Source organism: Microcaecilia unicolor, chromosome 6 (assembly GCF_901765095.1).
Source record: "Microcaecilia unicolor chromosome 6, aMicUni1.1, whole genome shotgun sequence".
Lineage (NCBI taxonomy): Eukaryota > Metazoa > Chordata > Amphibia > Gymnophiona > Siphonopidae > Microcaecilia > Microcaecilia unicolor.
In genome coordinates, this window is record NC_044036.1 from 138644086 (window position 1) to 138670507 (window position 26422).

At 43.6% G+C, this 26422-nt stretch overlaps 1 protein-coding gene across 1 annotated transcript in view; it reads right to left on the minus strand.

Moving 5' to 3' along the window:
* Positions 1 to 9825: 9825 nt before the first annotated feature.
* LOC115473127 (solute carrier family 26 member 6-like) overlaps positions 9826 to 26422 on the minus strand; it is a 49404-nt gene continuing 32807 nt past the window's right edge. Inside the window, exons 15-22 of the mRNA XM_030207805.1 lie at positions 23384 to 23453; positions 22770 to 22862; positions 21081 to 21200; positions 20290 to 20358; positions 20001 to 20192; positions 15049 to 15103; positions 14667 to 14803; positions 9826 to 9965 (exon numbers count right to left, since the gene is read on the minus strand). Coding sequence (XP_030063665.1) covers positions 9921 to 9965; positions 14667 to 14803; positions 15049 to 15103; positions 20001 to 20192; positions 20290 to 20358; positions 21081 to 21200; positions 22770 to 22862; positions 23384 to 23453 — 781 coding nt within the window. The 3' untranslated portion in view covers positions 9826 to 9920. The remainder of the gene's footprint in view (positions 9966 to 14666; positions 14804 to 15048; positions 15104 to 20000; positions 20193 to 20289; positions 20359 to 21080; positions 21201 to 22769; positions 22863 to 23383; positions 23454 to 26422) is intronic.

Genomic DNA, 26422 nt, shown 5'->3' on the forward strand with positions numbered 1-26422 from the left:
AAATTCGCACTAAAAACGCCTTTCTTTTTTCGATTATCGGCCGAGGACGCCCATCTCTCCTCGGCTGATAAACACGCCCCAGTCCCGCCCTCACCACACCTCTAACACGCCCCCATCAACTTTGGTCATTTCCGCGACAGATTGCAGTTGAAGACGCCCAAAATCAGCTTTCGATTATACCGATTTGGGCACCCACGGGAGAAAGACACCCATCTCTCGATTTGGGTCGAAATATGGGTGTCTTTCTCTTTCGAAAATAAGGCTGATTGTTTGTTATATATGATATTTACTATCTTTACTTTTTACTATGTAAGCCACATTGAGCCTGCTCTGTGTGGGAAAGCGCGGGGTACAAGTGTAATAAATAAATAAATACAGCCTATGAGAACAGTAGAATTGCCTGAGCTTGTTGAACTGATTACTAGTCTCCAGCCAAACAGAACAGTGATGAGTTCCGTCACTTTGAAGCGGAGATGAAGCTAAAGCTGGTTGCAATTCTTGGTGAACAATCATATGTCTCTATCATAACAGACTGCTGGACAGCTCATGGAAAATTTTACATTGGCATGACTGTCCATTGGATTGATAATTTGCTTGCCTGGCCTTAAATATATTTGTATCGTTCTTGAAGGTATTCAAACAGACTTTGCCATCAGGCGAAAAATTGTTAGGACAACAGACAACGATTTCAACTTTGTGAAAGCCTTCTATGTAACTGGACAGATGAAGATGCAAGTGATGAATTAGCTAATGCAGATAATAATGACAGTGATGATGATAAAGCATTCTTTGCTATAAGAAAGTCAAGCGCTCGAGATAAAGATTCCTTTTGATCAATACCTGCAGACCAAGTTAAAAGGCATCAGTAATGTTGTGGCTTGGCCTGATTTGAAGGAACGTTTTATTAGCCTAAACAATCAACTTCCTGACAGAGCAACGGTTGAACACCTTTTTAGCTGTGCTGGATTAATGACTCTCATGCGCACGCAGAAGAGTGACAGTCATTTTCAAAACGTAGTTTTATTAAAAGCGAAGCAGATTGAATTGTAGAGCAATAAAATAGTTGGGATAAAAATGTTAACAATAGTTGCATTCACTTTAGTTACAAAAAGTATTATGTTAGGTATTTACTTTCACTTAAGTAAAAGTACAATAAATGTGTATTTTAATACTTAAGTAAAAGTACAATGAAAAGCCACATTAAAAATTTACTTAAGTACTTTGACCTAGTACTTCGAGTAACACTGTTGCCTACAACTAAGCAGTTTCCAATAAAACATACATAAATTAAAAAGAACACACAATACAAAATATCATATAATAAACTGTAGAAGAATACTATTCTAACTATCTCAGCATCAGCACATTCAACAATACCCAGAAAATAAATGCTACTTTACCAGTCACATTGATGCAGATTTCCAGTTAATGCATTCCGCATCTGAATTCCTGCTACCAAAAAGGCAGAAGTTCTTGTATCACAATGATGCATTTATACAATTGAGTCTGAATTAAGCCTCATCACAGTGTCTGATCTTAACTGTCTTCCTGGTTGGTACACTGAAAACGCCTCCTTTATGTATTTTGGTGCAGGCAAATATAGGATGTGATTTAAATTGCACTCTATATTGTACTGGCGACCAATGGAGATGCTTCAGGATTAGTACTTATCATTTCTATAGCGCTACTAGACGTACAAAATGCTGTACACTGGACATAAAGAGACAGTCCCTGCTCGACAGAGCTTGCAATTTAACTAGGACAGACAAACAGGACAAATAAGAGATAAGGACAGAGTAGCAAGATTCTGGAATCCCAAAGACTACTACTACTTATCATTTCTATAGCGCTACTAGACGTACACAGCGCTGTACATTTGAACATGAAGAGACAGTCCCTGCTCGACAGAGCTTACAATCTAATTAGGACAGACAAACAGGACAAATAAGAGATAAGGGAATTACTAAGGTGGGAATGATAAAACATGGGTACTGAATAAGTGAGTAAGTTAGGAGTTAAAAGCAGTATCAAAAAGGTGGATTTTTAGCCTAGATTTGAAGACGGCCAGAGATGGAGCTTGACGTTCCGGCTCAGGAAGTCTATTCCAGACATTTGGTGCAGCAAGATAAAAGGAATGGAGTTAGCGGTGGAGGAGAAGGGTGCAGATAAGAGAGATTTACCCAGTGAACAGAATGAATGGAGTGTAACTGAGGAGCTGCAGAGTAAATGCACTTGTAAGTCAATAAGAGGAGTTTGAACTGTATGCGGAAATGGATAGTGAGTCAATGAAGAGAGGAGAGGGCTAATATGAGCATAGTGACACTGGCAGAATAGAATTTTGAACAGATTGAAGGGGAGAGAGATGTCTTAGTGGGAGAGACCTGTGAGAAGCAAGTTGCAATAGTCTAAGCGAGAGGTGATAAGAGTGTGGATGAGGGTTCTGGTAGTGTGCTCAGAAAGGAAAGGACGAATTTTGGTGATATTATAGAGAAAGAAATGACAGGTTTTAGCAGTCTGTTGAATATGTGCAGAGAAGGAGAGAAAGGAGTCGAAGATGACCCCAAGGTTACCAGCTGATGAGACAGGGAGGATGAGAGTGTTATCCACAGAGATAGAGAATGGGGGAAGAAGAGAGACACTTGCAACATTTTGTACCATTATCACGCTGGCATGATCCGTAGTGCATGCTAATTCAAGCACTAACTGAATACCCTAGAATAGAATGGGAAATGGGTGAGTTATAGGCAGGGAATGGGGTTGGATGGCACATTAGAGCTCGCGCAGGGTACCTTATTCTACGATGCAGATAGTGGAAATGCACTTATCTAAATACATCCGCGCTATAGCAGCTGCTTCTATCATGTGGTAAAGGTTTTTTCTGTGTGGGAACTGTAGGGGTAGATTCTGGGAACGCTCCCTACAGTCACTACACAGAGTTTGCTTATACCACGTGGTAATCCCAGAAATTGCTGTGCAAGAAGTGCAAAGGTTCACCTCACTTTATTAAAGGATCCTCTAAATCGATTCTAGACTTTCCAGCAGTGGAAATTATTATCATACTAGTAAAAAAGACCCATTTCTGACACAAATGAAACAGGCGCTAGCAAGGTTTTCCTCGGAGTATGTATGTTTGAGAGAGAGAGAGTGTGTGTGAGAGAGAGTGAATGTGCGAGTGTGTGTGTGTGACAGAGAGAGAGTGAGACTGGGTGTGAGTGTGTCTGTGAGAGAGAGAGTGTGTGTGTGAGAATGAGAGTGTGTACCAGGGGCCCCCTCCCTCCCTCTGAGTTTCAGGGTCTCCCTCCCTCCCTCCGAGTTTCAGGGTCCCTCCTTCCTTCCTAGTTCCAGGGTTGTCATCCCTCCCTTCCTCCTTCCCTCCCTTCCAGTTCCAGGCCCCCTCACTTCGAATTTTAAAAGTCATCTTCACTTACCTCATCGGGTCGTGTCTTGTCACTCATTAACCGGGATGGTGGCTAATTTGCGAGGCAGGCAAGCTTGAGCCACTACGGTAAGTCGAGAGGGCAGCTGTTGAGCGCGTCAGTGGCGTCAGGTAGGCTCAAGCCACTTTTTTTTTCTTTTGCTGTCAAGCTGTATGGTGGTTCAAATATGCGCGAGACAGTTTTGAGGGGGGTGGATCAGCTGTGAGGCATGCATGTGTTTTTTTTTCTTTTTTTGTGGGTTCTGATGTTGACATCATAATGGCTACGGTGACATCAGCCTGTGCTACGGAGCCTAGCACACCAACTCCGAAGAAGTCACGAACACAGGCAGCAAGACCCATAGAACGTTGGAGGTGAGAATTATTATATAGGATAAATGCATATCTAGGCTTAATCAGTACATTAAAACATGTAGCTGTCAAGCAATTACCTTACTGAAATATTCCTGAATCCGATGTCCAGATATTCCTAGTATTTAACTGTAAGACTGTTTACCAGCATCTTTTCTTGATCACTTGATCCTTCAACCTGTTTTATAGCTCTGAAATAATAGATTCTTTATGAGGTGGTTATCATTAGGAACAAGAGTGCCTGAAGGAGTCTTAAAACCGCTGTTTCCGCCAACAGATATTAATTACTAACTAATCCCTTAGAGGAGAAGTACAGAGAATGTTTTAGTGAGCAAAGACCCCTTGCACCATACATGCCTCATTTATCTTGTTACAGACATCTTGTCTCGCCAGACCAGTTCCTTGCATCAATTTCCTTTGCACGTTGCCAATGTTCTCAGGTGAAGCAGTCTGGTAGGAGACCTGCCAGTAAGATCAGACATGTGTTGTACACAAGTCCTATTTGTGATTTAGACATGTAGATACCGGTCTTTACATGTCTATCAGGCTTATTTTTGAAAGTGATCACCGGCCATTTCCCGACATAAATCGGGAGATGGCCGGTGATCTCTCAAAAGCGGTGAAATCGGTATAATGGAAAGCGGCTTTTTTGACAGCATCGCCACTTTCCCGTTGCCCTCCGGCGAAAGTTCAAGGGGGTGTGTCAGTGGTGTAGCGAAGGCGGGACATGGGCGGGCATGGGCGTGGCTACCAGATGGCCGGTCTTTCGCGGATAATGGAAAAAAAGCGGCGTTAATCAGTATTTTGACGGGTTTACTTGGTCCTTTTATTTTCACGACCAAGCCTCAAAAAGGTGCCCCAATTGACCAGATGACCATCAGAGGGAATTGGGGATGACCTCCCCATAGTCCCTCAGTGGTCACCAACCCCCTCCCACACTAAAAAAATAAAAATAAAACACTTTTTTGCCAGCCTCTATGCCAGCCTGAAATGTCATACCCAGCTCCCTGACAGCAGTATGCAGGTCCCTGGAGCAGTTTTTAATGGGTGCAGTGCACTCCAGGCTGGCAGACCCAGGTCCACCCCCCCCCCCTACTGGTTACACTTGTGGTGCTAAGTGCTGAGCCCTCCAAACCCCCCCCCAAAACCCACTGTACCCACATGTAGGTGCTCCCCTTCAGCCATAAGGGCTATGATAATGGTGTGGGGAGTGGGTTTGGGGGGGATTTGGGGGCTCAGCACCCAAGGGAAGGGAGCTATGCACCTGGGAGCTATTTGTATTTTGTTTTTAAATTTTTAGAAGTGCCCCCAAGGTGTCCGGTTGGTGTCCTGGCATGTCAGGGGGACCAATGCACTACAACTGCTGGCTCCTCCCGCGACCAAATGCCTTGGATTTTGCCGGGTTTGAGATGGCCGGCATTTTTTTCCATTATCACTGAAAAACAAAACCAGCAATCTCAAACCCGGCGAACTCATGCATTTGGCCAAGCTAAACCGTATTATCGAAAAAAAGATGGCCGGCCATTTTTTTCGATAATACGGTTCCGGCCAGCTGTTGCACCGCCGCCAAAATAGATCGCCGGCGACGTTCGATTATGCCCCTCCACGTCACATAACTATGTAAACCCAATTTTAGAGAGCTGGTATTTAAATGTGTTTGTCAAGGGTGCCTGATTTGGTTATGATGTGGGCAGGACTAAAATCTACAAATGCGTTGCCTGTTTCACAAAGGGAGCTCATGTATATGTGACAATTTGCATGCTGGGATTTACACCTGCTCTTTCATACGTACAGCAGGGGCGTAGCCAGACCTCATGGTGGGAGGGGGTCAGAACCCGAGGTTGTGGGCACATTTTGAGTGCCGCCCCCCCCCCCCCCCACCGCCACACCTCGCCACCTTGCTCCCCCCACCACCTCGCCTCGCCCCCTCACAAATAAATACCTTTGCTGGCAGGGGTCCTCAACCCCCAGTAGCCGAAGCCTCCTCGAAGCAAGAAGAGAGCAGGGGGCAGGCAGCGAATGCGGCTGCGCCAGAGACCGCGCTGAAGAAGGCTTTCGGCTGGCAGGGGTTGGGGACCCCTGCCAGCCAAACCAGGGGCCCGAATGAAATTTGCAGGGGCCCAGGCCCCCATAGGTATGCCCCTGACGTACAGATGTCTCAACTGTGCACATGTAGGTTGGCCATTTACAGGACAGATTAATAGAGGTCTCCTTAATCTGCTATTTTTTATTTTTCCCTCCAATTCAGAATTCAGTGATGATTGTGGTTTCTGTGTCTCATTACTGCATTCACGTGTATGTGCTGACATGCATATACAATAAGTCAATAAGTCCTGACTCACACGTGTGTTGGCACTTGCACATATAAGTAGCCATGTTTCCTCCGTTGATTTTTTTCCCTGTGTGCTGCAGCAGCTAAAAAAGCAAATAGAATGTTAGGTATTATTAGGAAAGGAATGGAAAACAAAGATAAGGATGTTATAATGCCTTTGTATTGCTCCATGGTGCGACCACACCTCGAATTTTGTGTACAATTCTGGTTGACGCATCTCAAAAAAGATATAGTGGAATTAGAAAATGTACAGAGAAGGGCGAAGAAAATGATAAAGGGGATGGGATAACTTCCCTGTGAGGAAAGGCTAAAGTGGCTAGGGCTCTTCAGCTTGGAAAAAAGACGGCTGAGGGGAGATATGATTCAGGCCTATAAAATAATGAGTACAGTTGAATGGGTAGATGTGAAGCGTCGGTTTACTCTTTCTAAAAATACTAGGACTAGGGGGCATGCAATGAAGCTACAAAGTAGTAAATTTAAAACAAATCGGAGAAAATGTTTCTTCACTCAACGTGTAATTAAACTCTGGAATTCGTTGCCAGAGAATGTGGTAAAGGTGGTTAGCTTAGGAGGGTTTAAAAAAGGTTTGGATGGCTTCCTGAAGGAAAAGCCCATAGATCATTATTAAAATGGACTTGGGGAAAATCCACTGCTTATTTCTGGGATAAGCAGCATAAAATATTTTGTAGTTTTTTGGGATCTTGCCAGGTGTTTGTGACCTGGATTGGCCACTGTTGGAAACAGGATGCTGGACTTGATGGACCTTTGGTCTGTCCCAGTATAGCAATATTTATGTACTTATCTTATAAAACGGAGGCTCCCACTGCACATGACCCACATACACGTGCATTCCTGTGTCTGCAGATCCTGTTCTAAAATACTATCAAACTGAACACGTCCTGAGCCGGACATTAATTCTAGTTTCTACGCCCTATCTAAAATAGAGCTGCACAAATTTCAAGGCAATAATAACGAAGAAAGATGCATGGATTATAAAGGCATGCTTTGTAAACTTTGTACACTGACAATTAATAAAAGGCATATAAATAATCTAGGTGCAGGCGTTTACACATATCTTGTGTACTTATGCATGAACGTGTACACTTAGCTGTATAAGTACTAACAGGGTACCTAAGTGCTATTTGGAAAATACCCACTTAAGAAGGCCTTTTATTAGCAATTATTTTATTTATTTGGATTTTGCTCACACCTTTTTCAGTAGTAGCTCATGGTGAGTTACATTCAGGTACAATGTGTATTTCCCTAGAGGATTCACAAACTAATTTGGTACCTGTTCTTTCCTCCTCGGCCTGCTGGACTGCTGCTATCCCCCCCGCCCCCCCAGCACCACAGTACTTTAAAAATGGCGGCCAAGACTCCCTGCGGAAGTCTCACGAGACTGTCGAGACCTGTGAGACAACCACGGGAAGTCTCGGTTGCCATTTTGAAAACATGGCGGTGCTGGCAGGCAGGGGAATAGTGGCAGCACAGCAGGCAGGAAAGAACATGCCCTCCTGCCCCCCGCAGAGGTCACCAGACTACCAGGACCCCTCAGGTAGGACCGGGGCAGCGGGGGCGTCGGCTACACCAGCAGCAGCAGGGAGGGGACCCAGACCACCCTCAGTCCGCCCCTGATCAAACATAAGCAATAGACAATTACAACAGTAAAATATTCAAATAACAATACAAAAATGACTTGTAGGCTTATTTTCGAGTGCCCATACAAATCGGGAGATGGGGGTCCTTCTCCCAGGATCACCCAAATTGGCATAATTGAAAACCGATTTTGGACGTCCTCAACTGCTTTCCATTGCGGGGACGACCAAAGTTCATGGGGGCGTGTCAGAAGCATAGGAAAGGCGGGACCGGGGTGTGCTTAACACATGGGCGTCCTCGGCCGATAATGGAAAAAAGAAAGGCGTCCCTGATGAACACTTGGCCGACTTTACTTGGTCCTTTTTTTTGACGACCATGCTACAAAAATGTGCCCTAAATGACCAGATGACCACTGGAGGGACTTGGGGATGACCTCCACTTACTCCCCCAGTGGTCACTAACCCCCTCCCACCCTAAAAAAAAATTTTAAATATTTTTTCCAGCCTCAACTATCATACCCAGCTCCATGACAGCAGTATGCAGGTCCCTGGAGCAGTTTTAGTGGGTACTGCAGTGCACTTCAGGCAGGCGGATCCAGGCCCATCCCCCCACCTTATACTTGTGGTAGTAAATGTGAGCCCTCCAAAATCCATCACAAACCCACTGTACCCACATCTAGGTGCCCCTTCATCCCTATGGGCTATGGTAGTTGTGTACAGTTGTGAGGAGTGGGTTTTGGGGGGCTCAGCACCCAAGGTAAGGGAGCTATGCACCTAGGAGCTTTTTCTGAAGTCCACTGCAGTGCCCTCTAGGGTGCCCGGTTGGTGTCCTGGCATGTCAGGGGGACCAGTGCACTACGAATGCTGGCTCCTCCCACAACCAAAGGGCTTGGATTTGATCGTTTGAGATGGGCGTCCTCGGTTTCCATTATCGCCAAAAATGGGGGATGACCATCTCTAAGGACGACCATCTCTAAGGTCAACCTAAATGTTGAGATTTGGGCATCCCTAACCATATTATTGAAACGCAAGATGGCCGCCCATCTTGTTTCGATAATACGGGTTTCCCCGACCCTTTGCGGGGACGTCCTGCGAGGACGTCCTCAGGAAAACTTGGGTGCCCCGTTCGATTATGTCCCTCATAGTATAGTACTTACAACATCAACACCACACATAATAAAACATTTTTAATATTAATAACTATGCTTGACAGTTTGTTTAAACCAGAGTATAAAATGTTACATCAGTATGATAAAACTCAGAACTCTTGAACCAAAATCTTCTTTAATGCAGTAATTAAACAAGGAAAAATAACTTACAGTTCAGATGTGCTAGACAAGAGTTTTTAACCTTACAAACTGGGAAACTGTTCTCAACCAGCTCTCTCTCCATGCAAAAGAGGCTGGGAGAACTGCAGCAGCAGCAGGCTAAATATTAATGCAAAATACAGCATAAGCAGTTTCAGTTCACAGAGCAAAAATGCTGCAGACTAACTTTTACAGACCCAATGGAGAGAGAAGGGAGGGGGTAACTTGCCCAGCATGCATAGAGAATAAAATGAGGCAATAGAACACGTCCCATAAGGCACAGAAAGCTGGACATGTGATCTGAAAGAACCTATTACAGGGGAACTACAGGATTACAGGCACTTGTAGTTGAAGGGCACAGTGTCATCTAATTATAGAGAATGTAAGCTGCCTAATGTATACATGAACATGAAAATGGGAGCAGAACAGTAGCTGTTTCTGACCAATTAAATCATTTTGAATATCGACCAGAGGGTGTATACATGGGCACAGCATGGGTGTGGCTATCCACTTCTATATGTAACTTATAGAATTCTTAAGTTATGCATGTACCTGCCATATTTAGACTTCTACCAGATCTATGGGTGATGTAACTGTGGACAGCTAAATGTCAGGCACACGGTTATTGGGTTACTCTGGGATTCTGTAATAGAATCTGGGCACCCAGCTGCCAACATAGAATATACTCTCATCATGCATCAACCGGTTGCCTACAGAGAGGTGCCCACTTATGGAATTGGCACCATAAGGCCTGATATTCAGACCATGGGAGGTAGCCGGTCTGCCTCCTGCAGTCAACGCTGGACCATTGGGTTGAGCCAGCTTGGCATTTTTAATGTTCGTATGTTTTTGAGATCTTCTTCGGATACTGGTAACTGGCAGCACCTTGATAGAATTCGTCAGTTCTGATTGTGCAGTCCCTTTGTTGCTGGAAGTGCAGGATCTTGAAAGTGAAGCGTTAAGAATGGAAAATATCACTTTGGTAGTCATCCAGAGTACTTCTGCAGTTTCAGGCCAGAACGGTATCATAGTAGTAACATCCAGCAGTTCCCCAGGGTATAAATATTTGAAAGCCTTCCCCAGGAGCAGTATTTTCATCCAATGGGCCAGGAGATTGTTGATGTTTCTATAGCTTATAGTTTTGTTTCAACGGAATTCTGAAAATGAGATTATTAAAAAGAAAAAAGTATAAATGGACGTTTCTTCTATATGGAAAACAGACAGAACTAATATGCTTGAGCTAGAGGTAAAAACAGGCTTTTTGTGATTAACTCGCTGGTAGCTGGGACCAGCTGGTTACAAAGAATGGTTAAGTCTTTGAAAGCGAGATACACCAGTAGGAGTTGCAAGACCTGAGGTAGAAACAAAGTCGGAATGGAAGAACTACAAGCAACCCTGGCAACAATTCCAGCAGATACGGGAGATCGAGAGTCACACTGCAGGAGATCAGAGAGTTTGGGAGACAAACAAGTGACATGCCAGCTAGACTCAGTGAACAAGGAGGGGTGGGGGAGGGGCATAGCTTTAGGGAGTAAGGAAATAAAAGGGAGTGTGTTGATGTGGGTGGAATGATACGGGGGGGGGGGGGGAACATACAGAAAATAAAGATGACTGGAACCGATGAACAACTTATAACTGTGAGTGTGCTTTGGAGATTCTAAAACACATAGGGGTAGATTCGGTAAATAGTGAGTTAGGTGCTGGGGTGATCTGCGCTAAGCTAGTATTCTGTAAAAGTGCGCTCTGCGCAGAATACGCTGTAAACAATGCTAGCTTCGTGCACATTTCCCCTCTAATACTTTAAAAAGCACTAAAAAATGTGCGTGGAAATTTGTGTACATGTCAAATTGGCGCACACATCCTATATAATAATTTGCACCTCCAACGTTCCATGTCTGGCTGCCTGGGTTCGTAACATCTGCTGACGTCAGCCAGCCTCCAGCGTTCCATTCCCCCTCACTGTCCTGCCCTCGCGTCAAGACATAATGACGTCAGAGGGCGGAACAGTGAGAGGGAAGGGAACGCTGGAGGCGAGCTGATGTCAGGAGGGATGTTACGAACGGAACAGAAGCCAGTGCCAGCCAGCCAGAGAACGCTCAGGTACAAATTGAGGGGAGGAGAGAATCGCGGGACATCGAGGGGAGGGAGAAAGGGAAGGGAAGGGGAGGGCAGGGCAGAGGAGAATTGATGGACATGGATGGGATGGGAGGACAGTAGAGGAGAGAATCGTGGGATACGGATGGGGGGGCAGGGAAGAGGAGAATTTCTGGACTTTTGGGGGAAGGGGAGGGAAGAATCGCTGGACATGGAGGGGAGGGCAGGGGAGAGAGAAAACAAAAGCTTACATGACAGCCTTCCTAGGGCCCATTTCATTGTTGAGGAAACGGGCATGGTTCCACTAGTTTTGAATAGCGAGAATTAGCACCAATAATTGGCTTTTTAAGAAACAATTATTGGTGCTAATTAAATTCAATTAACATGCACACGTGTACATTTAGGTGCGGGATTTGTGCCTAAATTTTTATGCATCAGTTGAAAAGGGGGTGCAGAAATGAAAGGGCCATGGGTGGATCGGGAGCGTGACATTTAATTATGCGTGTAATTATAAAATAAGGGGGCTGCTCTCTTAAATATAGGCATGGGCATTTCCACCATGTTTTTGCTGGTGTACATGATGGAACCTAAATGTAGGCGCCATCCCTGGGTTTAAGCGCTGTCCTATAAACTGTGCCTAATTTTAGGCGTGGTTTGTAGAATACCACTATGCAAGTTTTTTTGGAAAATTTTTTAGAATTCGCCCCTTCAAGTCTAACTTTGGGTGTGAGCACTTACACCTGCCTAAGGCTGGTATAAGTACTGGCGCTCAACTAATGGCAGCCATACAAGCAAATGCCGGTATTCTATTATATCACACTTAATTGCTGGGAATTCCCCGACCCACCCATGCCCCTCCTGAGGCTACCTCCTCTTTGGAGTTGCACATTATGGAGCCAATATTCAAAGCGATTTAAGTGGGCCGGAGCCTCTCCTGCATGCTTAAGTTGCTTCCAGACGCCTAAGTGGAGATATTCAGTGGCACTTAACTGGAGAGCGCAGCTGAATATCCCCTCAGACCGGCCAATTAAAAAGATGTACAGGTCAAGGGTGGCACTCGGGAGGAGCCAGGGCTTATGCGGGTCTGGCAATAATCAGAGTGAGGGGGCTGCACTCCTGCCCCCAAAGACCCTTTGCTGGACCACCAAGGAACCAGGTAGGCCTGAGGGGCCCACCTCGACATCAAGGGGGGAGAGAACAGGGGCGTAGCTACGGGTGGGCCTGGGTGGGCCCAGGCCCACCCAATTTCAGCCCAGGCCCGCCCAGCGCCAGCACCCACTGCCGGCCACTGCTGCTTTTCCTGTTGAGCAGCAGGGCCGGTGCTACAAAAAGAAGAAGCGCTAACGGCGCTAAGGACGAGAAATGTTTTTTTTTTTAAAAAGCGCGGCACCGGCAGGCACTGTCTCGGCAGCCTTGAGGCATTGGCTGCTGAGGCATTGGCTGCTGGCTCGCAGGCTCCTCCCGTGGCAGAAGAGTTAAGCGAAAACGAAGGAAAGCAGAATCTAGAGACTGGGAGCGACACAATGAGAAAAAGTAAATGGCCATACAAGAAAGGTAAAGAAAATAATTTTATTTTTAATTTAGGATAAAGTAATATGGTACCTGTGTTAATGAAGTTTCAGAGACCAATACTTCCTTCCTTAGGTCAGGCGAGGATACCGTAACAGCATTATACTGTGTGCCAGGTGCCCTTGACCTGGATTGGCCACTGTCGGTGACAGGATGCTGGGCTAGATGGACCTTTGGTCTTTCCCAGTATGGCACTACTTATGTACTTATGTACTTATGTACTTATGACCTGAGGCAGGAGGTTTTGGCCTCTGAAAGTTCATTGAAAAGGGTATTAGGCTATTAAATAAATTTTCTGAAATCTGATGCACTGAAAAGCAGCACTTTACCCTGTGTGACAAATGCATCTGATTAGCGTGACTAAAGTTTGCTGGGGGAGGGGGGTAGAGAGAAAATTTTGTGCCCACCCACTTTGGGTTCAGGCCCATCCAAAATTGGCAGTCTGGCTACGCCACTGAGAGAGAAGGGAAGAGGAGAGACTATCTGAAACCATGGGTGGGGGGAAGAGGGATAGAGGGAGGCAGGGAGGGGATTGGGAGGATTAAAAAACGTTATGGGAAAATGTGGGGTACAAATAAATTAGCTACTTAATTTAATGCAGATCTGTGATCAAATCCCAAATATATGGGTCCAACTTTACACAACCTATACAGAATCTATGACTTAATGGTCATGTTGACCGTTATGATGGTTTAACATAAGTGCTAGTTTATTGTTCCTTTTATAGCTGGAAAATTATATATATCGGTTTATAGAATTTTCCAGGATATCCACAATGAATATGCATGATCTTGATTTGCATACACTGCCTCTATTATATGCAGATCTCTTTCATGCATACTCCATTTTGGATGTCCTGAAATCCTGACTGGCAAGGGATGTCAGCGACATAACGTAACCAAAGCCCGTAACTGGACATATCTTAATCCTTCCTCTCCCACTCTAAGTTCCCCCCAATGGTCTTTACCATACATGTACCTCAATATCACCTTGTTCATACCGGAATCGGCTAACGCCATTTACGGTACTATGTAAGCCACATTGAGCCTGCAAAAAGGTGGGAAAATGTGGGATACAAATGTAACAAATAAATAAATAAATAAATACAGTTTGTAACATGAATTGTTTAATACAGAATATCTTTTTTAAAACACATGAATTCATGCTGTGCTCTCTGTAGCTCACACTAAATAGATAGGTTAAAATCCTCATGGCCTCTGTTTGTACAGATCGAAAGTTATGTGATTCCAGCCATGGATAGTTCTTTTTTTTTTTTTTTTTAATAGTAACATAGTTACATAGTAGATGACGGCAGAAAAAGACCTGCACGGTCCATCTAGTCTGCCCAACAAGATAAACTCATATGTGCTACTTTTTGTGTATACCTTACCTTGATTTGTATCTGCCATTGTCAGGGAACAGACCATATAAGTCTGCCCAGCACTATCCCCACCTCCCAACCACCAGCCCCGCCTCCCCCCACCGGCTCTGCCACCCAATCTCCGCTAAGCTTCTGAAGATCCCTTAATGAAAGCTCCTCCGTTTTTGGCGTCCGATGCAACATGGGGAAGATCAATTCTGCAATAGCATCACTCTGTCCTAATGCCGTTATAAAATTACTAGTGCAAATCCTGCATTGGCACGTCAAGAAGAAGACACGTCCACTTACACCAAGTTGATGGCAGGTGTTTGTGAGTGCACCGAAATGTACCACTCAATGAGCGCATCTTATAGAATTCTAGAAGATGTGCGCGTTGATGCTTGACATTTCCATGTCCCACCCATTCTCTTCCCCTGTGTACGCCCCCTTCCCAATTCTGCACTATGCCACTCATGCACGAGCTTACAGAATAGCGTTGAGGCCAAGCTTCTGCATAAGTGACGCCTACTTTTGCATCTATGCATGAAAAATGCACATAAATGAAGATGTGCCTTTTACAGAATTTTCCCCTAATTGAGAAAAGGAACAGAAAAGCACTTACTAAGATTCCCTCCTTTGCTTCCTGGTCATGTTCCTTCAAGAGATACATGACGGCATCGTGGATAGAGGCAAAGAGTTGAGCCTTGGTGATGGTTTTGCTGAAAAAGTTGCCCTCCTCCAACTGGTCAATCACATGAGCTATGACAAAAGATAACAATGAATAAATTCCCAAATCTTGTACGTTATATTTAATTTCTACATTTTATTTTCTTGATCATTTTTGGCAAGGAAATGGATTGCCAATTTACCTTATAAGCAAAAAATTGACACATTCTTAACTTCATCTGCTAAACAACATGATTCATGCATGTCCATTTTACCAAGACCCATTCCAAAAGCTAAAATTCTTCTGAATGAAGTCTGCTTATGTGCTGATCACTTACTCTGACAACCGACAAGGTAAACATTCACTTCAATCTCACAGAAATCCCGGAAAATCTGAAACAAAACAGAGCTCATGCTATATAAATATTTTTCAAAGATGAATCAGCATTCAGTCTCTACAGCACATCCAGGGCTGGTTTTACCTGTGGACCAGTTGAGGCTCTAGAGATAAAGGGCGCCAAACGCCTGAGCCTGTGATGTCACTGGTCCTATGGGTTAACCTGGTCTAGAGCTTACCTGGCAGCGTTGCATGTGTCACCTTCTCCCTACTACCTTTAAAGGTAGTTTTCCCCTCCCAAACACAGAGAGTGTTTTACCTAATGCTACTTGCATCAGCCCCAGCATCTTCCTTCTGCCATGCTCTGGTCCCTCCTTTGAGATAACTTCCTGTTTTCACAGGAACGCTGTAAAGGGAAGATGCAGGGACTGAAGCAGGTAGAGTTAGGTGAATGTTGAAGGTATTCAGTAGGGGAAAACTGCCTTTAAAGGTAGTCCGGGGAGGGGAGGGATGACCTCAGGGGAGGCTGTACCAACGAGAGGGCGCCAAACCAAAAGTTGACTCAGGGTACCACAGTCCCTTGAGCCGGCCCCGAGCACATCATGTTACTGAATTTCTAGCATGTTCCAAACCCACTGAAATATCTAACTCTGAAGAAAAGCCTTAGAAATGAGAGCAAAGTGGCAAACTTGTAAGACATCAGACATTGACTGAGCTTGTCCTGTTCTGTACGTACTGGACAGATGCCCCTCAGTCTATAATCTTGGGTGCACATTTTGGGGCCTAGAATACAAAATTGCGTAGGTTATAGAATATGACCAATTATGTGCATAGCTTAATTGACTAATTAGGTGCAAATTGATGCTAATCAGCAATTATTGGAGTTAATTAGCATGAATTGGTCCAAAGTTGCAGTTATGTGTGTAACCTCACTTAGGCACTGTTCTATTATGTTAACGCTTAAGTTGTATAGTGTGGAAATGCATGAGGGGTGTGGTTGTGGGAGGACCAGAGGTGGGGCGGGGCGGGGCCAAGCACTAATGTGCTATGTTTTTAGAATACTGTCACTTGTGCATTTAATCTGCCATGGAGCCCTAAGTTCAGGAACGCTGTATCTGTTGAGCTTCACTCTGTGCAGACTATTGCTCAGTTCATGAAAGCACTAAAAGCCCATATGTTTGTCTGAGCATATGGATTATTAGATTAATGATACTGCTCTGTCTTTTGGTAATGAATGACTCTGTTTTAATCATTTATTTTATGTTGATCGATTTGTATTGTTATATTTTACTTTGTATGTACCTTTGTTCCCAACTTAGAATATTTCAGATACAGTGGGCAAGAAATAAAGTTTTATAATAATTATTATTATTATTGTAGGTGCGGATGAGCACATAACTGCAGCCTTACGCTAGCAGTCCATAATAGCTTAGCAAACAGACTTTAGAAGCCTATCTTTAGGTGACCTGTACAGAATTACCCCCGAGGAGGGCAGTTCTACCGCAGTGCACCTATACTGAGAGGCCTATTTTCCTTTATAGAATACTAGTGTAACAGGTTAGATATTTGTGTATAATTTAGCCAGAAGAACTGGTATTAACTGCACACAACAAAATTGCTGAATGACTCAGATAAATTGCAGTGTTCTATAATTTACACTCGTAACTGCACCCTGCCCGCACTCTGCTTCGATCTACATGTCCTCACATTTAGGTACCCTTTCTAGAATAATGGCATATATGCCTGTGTGCTATTCAAGTTATTTCTGCCTCTACTTGGTGCCCTCCTTTATGCAGTGTCCAGTCTCTGTCCAGGTTTTTTTGTTTGCTGGACTGCTTTGTCACCCTCTTATCTACCGTCCATCTGTCCCTGTCTCTCATCCACCCAGCTCCCCTTGTTTCTCACCTAACCCACCCCACCCTCTTCCTGTGAGACTGTCATTGAAATGCTTTTGTGTTTCACTTATATATACTGGTATTTGCCACCAATTCCTTATACATTAAACATTTGTGCATACTGCAGCAGGACATGTTTATCCACTCCTACCCTAGCTGAGATAATATTTAACCATTTCTCTGACCACATGTACATCTTTCTTTAAATTAGTCACCTTACTTTCTAACTCCTCTTAATCTCTTACCTAACTATATGTTCCGTCTTTGCTTATACCCTACACTGTAAGTAGTATTTTTACTGTTGTAGTTGTCTATTGTTCATGTTTCATTTATCCTTACTGTACACTGTACTGAGTGAATTCCTTCAGAAAGACGGTAAATAAATCCTAATAAAAAAAATTAAAAATAAAATTTCTGATCTGAAGAAAAAGAGTTGCTTTCGAAAGCTAGTCAAAAAATGTACTAAGTTAGTGTAATAAAAAAGGTATCATCTTATTTTCTTTTCTATGTTTTGTTTTATTTCTATTTATATCCTTTGTTTGCTGATGAGACCAAAAGAGCAGGGTAGAGGGACAGGCACTTCCAAGAGACACAAGGGAGACCAGATGATTCTTATTTGAAATACACCAAAAAAGGCTCGACATGACACCATGTTTCAGCGCTGAAGAACGGTGCCGTGTTATATCTTTTTTTGGGGTGTATCTCAAATAAATGTCGCGTATAAGGATCATCTAGAAAATAAGCACCTGTATATACTATATAAAGTTTGAACGTAGTTTCAAAAACCACAGAAAGGTGGTCTATCAGGTCCCTTTCATGTGGTTGATCTCCTCATTGTTTGTTTGCTGGCCAAGGTGTCTGGCAGCCTACATGTAACACTGCACACAATGGGGACAGTTCTAGAATGTGACGTTGGATGAATTCTAGAACAGAATCTGGGAGCCCAGATTCCATTACAGAATACTAGTTTACGTTGGCGTTGATGCACCAACAATTAGGCTGCATCCAGTTACGCCATGTCTATGGTTGGTATAAATGCATACCCCAAAATGTGGCAGTTTAGCATGTAAATGATACTGTTCTATATCATGTGCATGAACACCCCTTGCATTTGCGCACTATGCAAGTTGCACGCTAAAGATTATAGCGTACCACTTGTCACCCAATTAGCATTTACATGTAAATATCTAACATCTACATGTGTAAGTTTGTTATTCTATAATCTGAGTGTGTAAATGGCGCATTTATTTGGGCAACTCATGTTATAGAATGATGGGATTTTGAGGGTAATTCTAGACAGGGAGTCTATATTTAAGTCAAATAATAGTCAGAACAAAATGCAGTGTGCTGTAGCAGCAACGTATAAGTCAATACTATATGAAAGCTACAGCCTGAAATTATTGGTGTTGTATTGGTAAAACAGAGAAAAAGCCCTCAGAAACCGCTGGCAAAAATGCCTACGGTTTAGTGCATGGTTATATGTAATTCAATTTATAACTCACACAGCGTTTCTATCATTGGGCAAAAAAACTCTGTCGCCACAGGGCTATATATTTACAAGCCTCAACCAAAATTATACTAACTAACAGCAATAGTTTGACTAACAGCAATAGTTTTTTAAGTATCAGGCCAAACTCACGACCCGAATCAAATCAGCAAAAAAAGACTTAGCTTTGAACTGAATTCAAGCACTCTTCTTTATCCGTTCAACGGGGATCACCGTTTCACCTAAGACCACGGCTTCATCAGGAACGGAGTGCTAATGTGCTGAAATTGAATTGGAGGCGTGAACTTTTTCAAAATGGCGCCATTTTGAAAAAGTTCACGCCTCCAATTCAATTTCAGCACATTAGCACTCCGTTCCTGATGAAGCCGTGGTCTTAGGTGAAACGGTGATCCCCGTTGAACGGATAAAGAAGAGTGCTTGAATTCAGTTCAAAGCTAAGTCTTTTTTTGCTGATTTGATTCGGGTCATGAGTTTGGCCTGATACTTAAAAAACTATTGCTGTTAGTCAAACTATTGCTGTTAGTTAGTATAATTTTGGTTGAGGCTTGTAAATATATAGCCCTGTGGCGACAGAGTTTTTTTGCCCAATGATAGAAACGCTGTGTGAGTTATAAATTGAATTACATATAACCATGCACTAAACCGTAGGCATTTTTGCCAGCGGTTTCTGAGGGCTTTTTCTCTGTTTTACCAATACAACACCAATAATTTCAGTCTATATTTAAGTACCTAGAAAGAACCTAAGGGAGCCCATTTTATGAAAGAAAATAGGCAGCTCAGAAGCATTAAGAGGCGTGGCTGGTGGGCAACCCAACCCTGACATACAGCAGTGTTGGGAAATGTGGCCACATGTGGGAATCCAGGATCCAGCAGACAGTGGCGCGAGACATTAGGTAACATAACTGGTGGGTTACTCTTGGACCTTAGCAAGAAGGGACCTAGACCAAAAGCAGTTTTCTGGTAGGACACAGCACTGAGACAGAATTCTCCTACTGAATGAAGGATGTGAAGGGGAACACCAAAAACTGAGGGCTCTGTATACACATTCGAAAGACATGTCAGCCCATCAATTGTGACAGGCATCATCAGCTAGACTTAAATGATAACTTGAACCTCAAATTTTGGGCACAAGATTTGGCTAACTCAAGATGAAAGAAATGATTACAAATCCCCTTTTTGACATCCTGTCTACTCTCTCTTTGTCAGGTTAATAGTTATCCAGTTGGTTGCTCTTTAATCCATTTACATTCTTGTCTATTCCCTGCCCACTGCCCTCCTCCACCCCACATGCAGGCACACACTTTCCAGAGGATTAGAAAGAACCCAGGGCAAGCAAAAAATGTGTGTACTAAAAACAGAGCTAAATGGCTGAAGGATACAGAAAAGGCCTCCCGCAGATCTTCCGCAATGTCAGTGAACGCTGCCAAAACAGCAACACTTTCTAGAATTACCCTCAAAGTGTGCAGTGCGACATAGCCTGTTTTCATATATCAGCTCTCCAAGCCTGTCCAAGCTCCATCTTTTGTTCATTTGGCTCACTCCGTTCCTTACATTTTTCAAAACCTTTATACAGACAGTATCCACAAAATTGGCAGCAGTGAAGTCCAGTATCAGCGAGTGGAAGGTTGGCTTTTCTAGGCCGAGGGATTCCAGGGTGGATTCTCTGGAGGTCTTCTGGGTGGTATTTGTTTGGGTTTCTAGAACTACTTTGTCTGCAGCCTCCGCCAGCCTGAAGTCATTCTCCTGGAAAACATCCCCAAAATGAGCTTTTTACAGGTTTGAGTTCACTGTGTTACTTCGTATTTTGCTAGTTCCTTTTCCCACCATAACCATTTCATACCTTGGTTGGCATCTCCTTTGGATCAGCCTTCTCCACATCCAAAAAGCCATTGTTGTCTCTTCCTGTTACCTGTTAATTTCAGGGGTGAAATCTACATCAAATTTTTATAGGAGACTTCTGCTCAAGGGCTGGTTTAAATGTTAGAATATTTTCTGCAAATATGCATGTAAATTAAGGAATTTTATAATCTATGCGTGTAAATTCATACTCAGCACGCACTCCACCCAAACTCATAAGAACATAAGAATAGCTACACTGGGTCAGATTGATGGTCCATCTAGCCCAGTATCCTGTTTCCAACAGTGACCAATCCAGGTCACAAGTACCTGACAGAATCCCAAAGATTAGCAAGATTCTGGAATCCCAAATTGTAGCAATATTCCATGCTATGAATCCCAGACACAGCAGTGGCTTCCCCAGGTCTATCTCAATAGCAGACTATAGACTTTTCCTCCAGGAACTTGTCCACACTTTTTTAAAACTCATATACATTAACCGCTATTACCAAATCCTCTGGCAATGATTTCTAGAGCTTAACTATTCGTTGAATGGAAAAAGCGTTTCCTCCTATTTCTTTTTAAAATATTTCCATGTAACTTCATGGATACCCACATATGTGTGTATTTTCCTGCAAGCTGGTATTTTAAAAGCAGTAACTTTTGTGTGTAAGTTGTCTACTTAAGCAAGTAAATGGCTAAAATACCAGGATATTCTTAGAACCTAAAACTAAGCAGTTCCTTATAAAATTACCACCAAAAAGCCAAGTTTGAAGATAATAAGAAAAAGCTTGCTTTATTTTCCTTCATGTTCTCCTTTCTAGCGACTTGGTTCTTCTCTTTCTTGCCTTTCCTTTTTTGCCGACTGATGGCTTTCTTCTTCTTCGCAATGAGTCTGTCAACATCGATGCCAATCTGGATACAACAGAAACCTTATGAGAGTTCCCAATTAGGTTAATGAGTTTTTTCCCCTCTTCAAAGGCAGGTATTATTTTGCTCAAAGGGTCAGGAGATCATGGAACTATTTTTGCCAGCAGAAGTAAGTTAGACTACAACACCAATGAGTCTATGCATGCTAAGGTTGTCTAGTGCAAAAGTGAAATGCTGTGCTATGCATGACAATAAAGGGATCTTCAGTGATGTCAATGTTGTAACGCTACGTACATAACAAGTTCACATGAAATAGCATGGGGTGCTTGCTAATATCTAAAATTTAACATCAGCCTTAACCCAGGTGTTAAATGTTAGCCTGCTCACAGAGTCAGCTGATTAATATTTGACACTGAGGACCTCTGAGCTCTCATCCCACATCTTGACATAGGAATCAAGGGGTCTCCACCCCATCAATAAGATCAGAGGGACCACCTGCCAACTTTTAAAGCATTTCACTTATAGGTTGGCACTTCCAGACTACTGTTTTCCTTTATCATGAGATCAGCAGTAAGGCCATCAGACATGATAGTCTTTGAGTTTTAAAAATACCTGCAGTGCCAGCATGAATCCACCAACATCCTACCAGCAAGCAAGAAAGCAGGTAGCCAGGATCTGTTACCATTAGAAGAAGGAGGAGAAAAAAGGGAATGGATGCTGGGTAGGTACGGGGGCTAGAGATAGAGAGGATTCTGGGCAGGAGAGGAGAGGGAGAAGGTACTGAGGAGTGGAGTGAGAGAGAGGTTGCTAGGTGGTGGGGGATGAAAAAGATAATGCTAGGTAGGTGAGGGTAGAGTGCTAGTGTCTTGTGAGTCATATGGAGAGTGAGGGATGCTATGGGAGGGTAGAGACAAAAAGGGTGTTGGGCAGGTGGAAGATGGAGAAAAGAAGATGCTGGACATTGTGGAAAGGGCGCAATGAGACTGGGATGATGCTGGTGTGCTGGCCCTGAGGAAGAGAAGGATGAGAAGATAATGCTAGTCCGGAAGAGAAGAAAGGAGCAATGTTGGGCAATGTGTGCATAGAAAGGGTCATGTTGGGTTAGCAGAGTAAGAGAAGAGAGAGGGGATGCTGGACACAAGGAAAGAAAGGGTGATGCTATGCCAGAGCCTCTGCCTTTAGGTAAAAATGGAAAAGGGAAGGGCATAAGATTAAAGGTTCACCTAGGGAATGACTTGCCTTTTATTGAATATTTAAGCAAGAGCATTTGAAACTATATAACTATAATAAACATTCTAGACGAAATTTCATTGAAAGCACATCTCTAGTGGGGTGGGGAGCCTGGATGTTAGATTAAGAATAGGACCTGTATGCTTATCTACCCCAGAAGATAGAGAACCAATGGAAAGATAGCATAAGCAGGATCCTATAAGTGGTGAAACTTCTGCAGCTGGCAGCTGGATATATCCTAACAACATAAGCAGGTGTAGCTAGGCAGCTGAATGAGGCAATTGGTCTTTTTATGCCATCACCTACTGTGGAGAAGCTGTATCATTGGAAACATGAGCCAATTTCCCGTAGTCAGTTCACTACTTGTTGCACTGAATCACTTACCTTAGCTTTCAGGGACTCTGCGTATAGCTCAGCGTTAGCAAAGTAAACTGTGCAAGACGAGCGGAATATCTTTATTCCAGATACTTCTTTGACCTGAAAGCATATTCAAAGAAAAAATCCAGGATGAGAATCAACAGCAAACTGACTTCCTTTTTTAGGCTGATTTTGGGCCAGTTTTTAAAAGATCTAAGGTGCTGTGAATCTCCCTAAATAAAAATCTCCTCGCATCCCGACTAAGCACCTACATTTAGAAGTCTAATTCCACTAGGCTCCTAAATTTAGGATTCTAAAAAATTGGACAATCAGGTTGGTAGAAACGCTCATTCAAAAGGAAGAGAAATTAAGACAGTCTTGCTAAGATGTACAGCAGACCCATTGGAGATCAGGTATCAAGGAGTGTCCTCAGAGCTTGACTCCATGAAGTAAACAGCCAGCAGATTGAAAACAATTTGTACTTTTTCAAGCATTTGACAATTAAGCTGTGGAATCTGTTGCTGGAGGATGTAGTCAAGACAACTAACATAGCAAGGTTCAAAAGAAGTGTAGACAAGTTCCTGGAGAAAAAGTCTATCAGGTAGACATGAGAAAGCCAAAGTCTCCATATCCTACTTTACCTGGTCGAAATCTTTGAGGTCTCTGTAAATATCTGTTTCAGAAACTTGCCCCAAAATTGAATAGCGGGGTCTATTAAAGAGAGACAGAAATAAAGTTTTTGCTTTTCCATGATACAGGAAACATCTTTACTGAACAAGGATTTAATCTTGAAAATGCCAAGCACTCTTGCTGTTTTACTCCCCGAGCTATATATGCCTCTCCCCAAAAATGCAGTGGCTTGACTTTACTAGATGTATACTGTGGAAGCCAGTGTGTACTGCTAGTCTGGTAAAAGAGGGCAATTTGCAAATAACTCTCTTTGAAAATCACCCTCAAAGTTCTTATGCTCTTGTCCTGTGGAGAAAGTGTCTGATGCAACTGACAAATAATTGTTTCCCATGAAATACAGTAAAGTGGTGATCACACTGATGCCTCTTCCACAGAGTGGACCTTGAAGTGACATTCTTAAGACATATGAAATGTGCTGTCTCTGAAAACTAATTTGTAAAACACAAAATTTGCTTTGTTCTGTGCTATTTTGAAGCCAGCCCTGCATCCACCATAAGCCCCAATCTCCCTCCCACCACAGAGAACAAGGTGTTGGCAACTTCCAATCCCTCCTCCCACATTGACCACTGCTCCCCCAGAGTATCCAGATATAATAGCAAGCTTGTGTGTTGTTGGCTTCAGCAGGGCTCCCCCCCCCCCCCCCCCCCCCGACTATGTGGGCAATAAATAACAGCTGCTTTCTTATTCATTTATTCACAGTACAGTCCTCAGGGCATGAGCCCTTCTTTGACAAGCTGTATAGAAGACACTGGTTACCAAGTGGGGGAGTTATGCACAGCAGTCATTGTCCAGGACAAGGGCTGCTTTTGCTGCCCCCTTCCCATTTGGGATCACAGGCTCACTCTGAGAATGACCTAGAAGAGTAACGTCACTCCCACCATACCTTGGCACTCAGAATTGCTACCCTGCTTGCCTACTTCTGGCTTAGCTCTTCAACAATGGCCCCTGGGGTGATAGCTTGTGGGTGAGGGGAGTGATGCTGGCTTGGGGACCACCTGTTGGGTGGCTCCTACCCAGTGCTACAACTAGAAGTCGAGCCCTGTGCCATCAGCAACAAAGTTTGTGTCCCTGGGCACAATATCATCAACTGTGGAGCTGTGAAAAAAAATACAGACCACTGCTGCCTTCTGGTGTAGCCATGCAGGGTCCAGGAGCCTTGAAAACACAAAGGTGACCAGCATCACTGCCCTTATGCTTTCACCCCACCCCAGCTCATGAGAACTTTACGGGGATCCCCATCTCTTGATATGGACCAGGCTAGAAGGAAACGCAACAGTGACCCACAGGAGCTGGAGACAAAGTCATTCTCATTGTTTATCTTTTCCGGAGAATGCTTTACATTGTTATTTGGGGCAGTCTGAATTAGTTGATTGATACTGAGACTGTCCAGGAAACATGGTCCATGTCAGGTCTACAATTAAACTACTTCCTTTATGGGTCTTCAATAAAAGTGTTGCTTTCTTTCCAGTTTTGGCTGATATCATGTTTGCTGCTGGTCTTCCCCATGCTGTGTTGTTGAGTGAACAACACAGCATGGGGAAGACCAGCAGCAAACATGATATCAGCCAAAACTGGAAAGAAAGCAACACTTTTATTGAAGACCCATAAAGGAAGTAGTTTAATTGTAGATCTGACATGGGCCATGTTTCCTGGACTATAAAACCTACTGTAGCAGAAGCCTCAGTTTCAAAGTAACACTCACAATTGCCCTGCAAGGAAGGGAGGGGATCCCTGGCTGAACAGGAAGGATTCTTACATATATAATAAAGAATCACTTATCTGCAAAAGCAGCTTGGTTCAAGGTTCATGTACCCCCCACCCCACCCCACCCCACCCCCTAGCCTCCTGGCATCCAAACTTTCCTATAACGCCAACCACACACTGGTGCCTCAAAGAGACAGACCCAGGAGTACCTTAAGAAAATATTTCTTCAAGAAAGAGTGGACCAGCCTCCAGGTGGAGGTCGTGGAGATGAAGACTGTATTAGAATTCAAGAAAGCTTGGGACAAGTACATAGGATCTCTTAAGGGATATGAAGGGATAATAGATGGCACGAATGGGAAGACTGGATAGACCAGGGGTACGCAACTCCGGTCCTCGAGAGCCGCAGGCAGGTCAGGTTTTCAGGATATCCACAATGAATATGCAGGAGATAGATTTGCAAGCACTGCCTCCATGGTATGCAAATCTATCTCCTGCATATTCATTGTGGATATCCTGAAAACCTGACCTGCCTGCGGCTCTCGAGGACCGGAGTTGCCTACCCCTGGAATAGACCATATGGTATTTATCTGCCTTCATTTTCTCTGTTTCTATGTAAATAATGCATATTAGCATGTGGTAGTGCATTTTACTAAATCTGTTTCTTAGGTTGTAACTCCTCTGGGACAGGGATCTCTAATTTACCTTGAGTTCAAATTGGAAAAAGCAGGCAATTATATCTAAAATTAAGATCAAGGGATGTTAGTATTAAATGCTAGAAATTCTCCTTTGTCCTTGCATGGATGACTCTCCTGTTCTTTCTACTTTTCTGTGATTAAGGGGCCCTTTTACTAAGCTGCGTAAGCGTCTATGTGCACCCAACGCACACCAAAATGGAGTTACCACTCGGCTACCACGTGGCTCTTGCAGTAGTTTCATTTTTGGCGCGCATCTGAAAAATAAAATTTTTTTGGATGCGCGTATTGGATGCATGCCAAGTGGCATTTGATGCGCGTAGGCCGTTACCGCCCAGTTACCATGTGAGACTTTACCGCTAGGTCAATTGCTGGTGGTAAGGTCTCAGACCCAAAATGGATGCGCGGCAATTTTAATTTTGCCCCATGTCCATTTTCGGCAAAAATTTTAAAAAGGTATTTTTTACAGGTGAGCTGAAAAATGATTCTGCACATGTGCCTACACACTGCAGGCCATTTTCAGTGCACCTTAGTAAAAGGACCCCTAAGGGTTGTGTTTACATTTATTTAGATTTTGCTCACACCTTTTTCAGT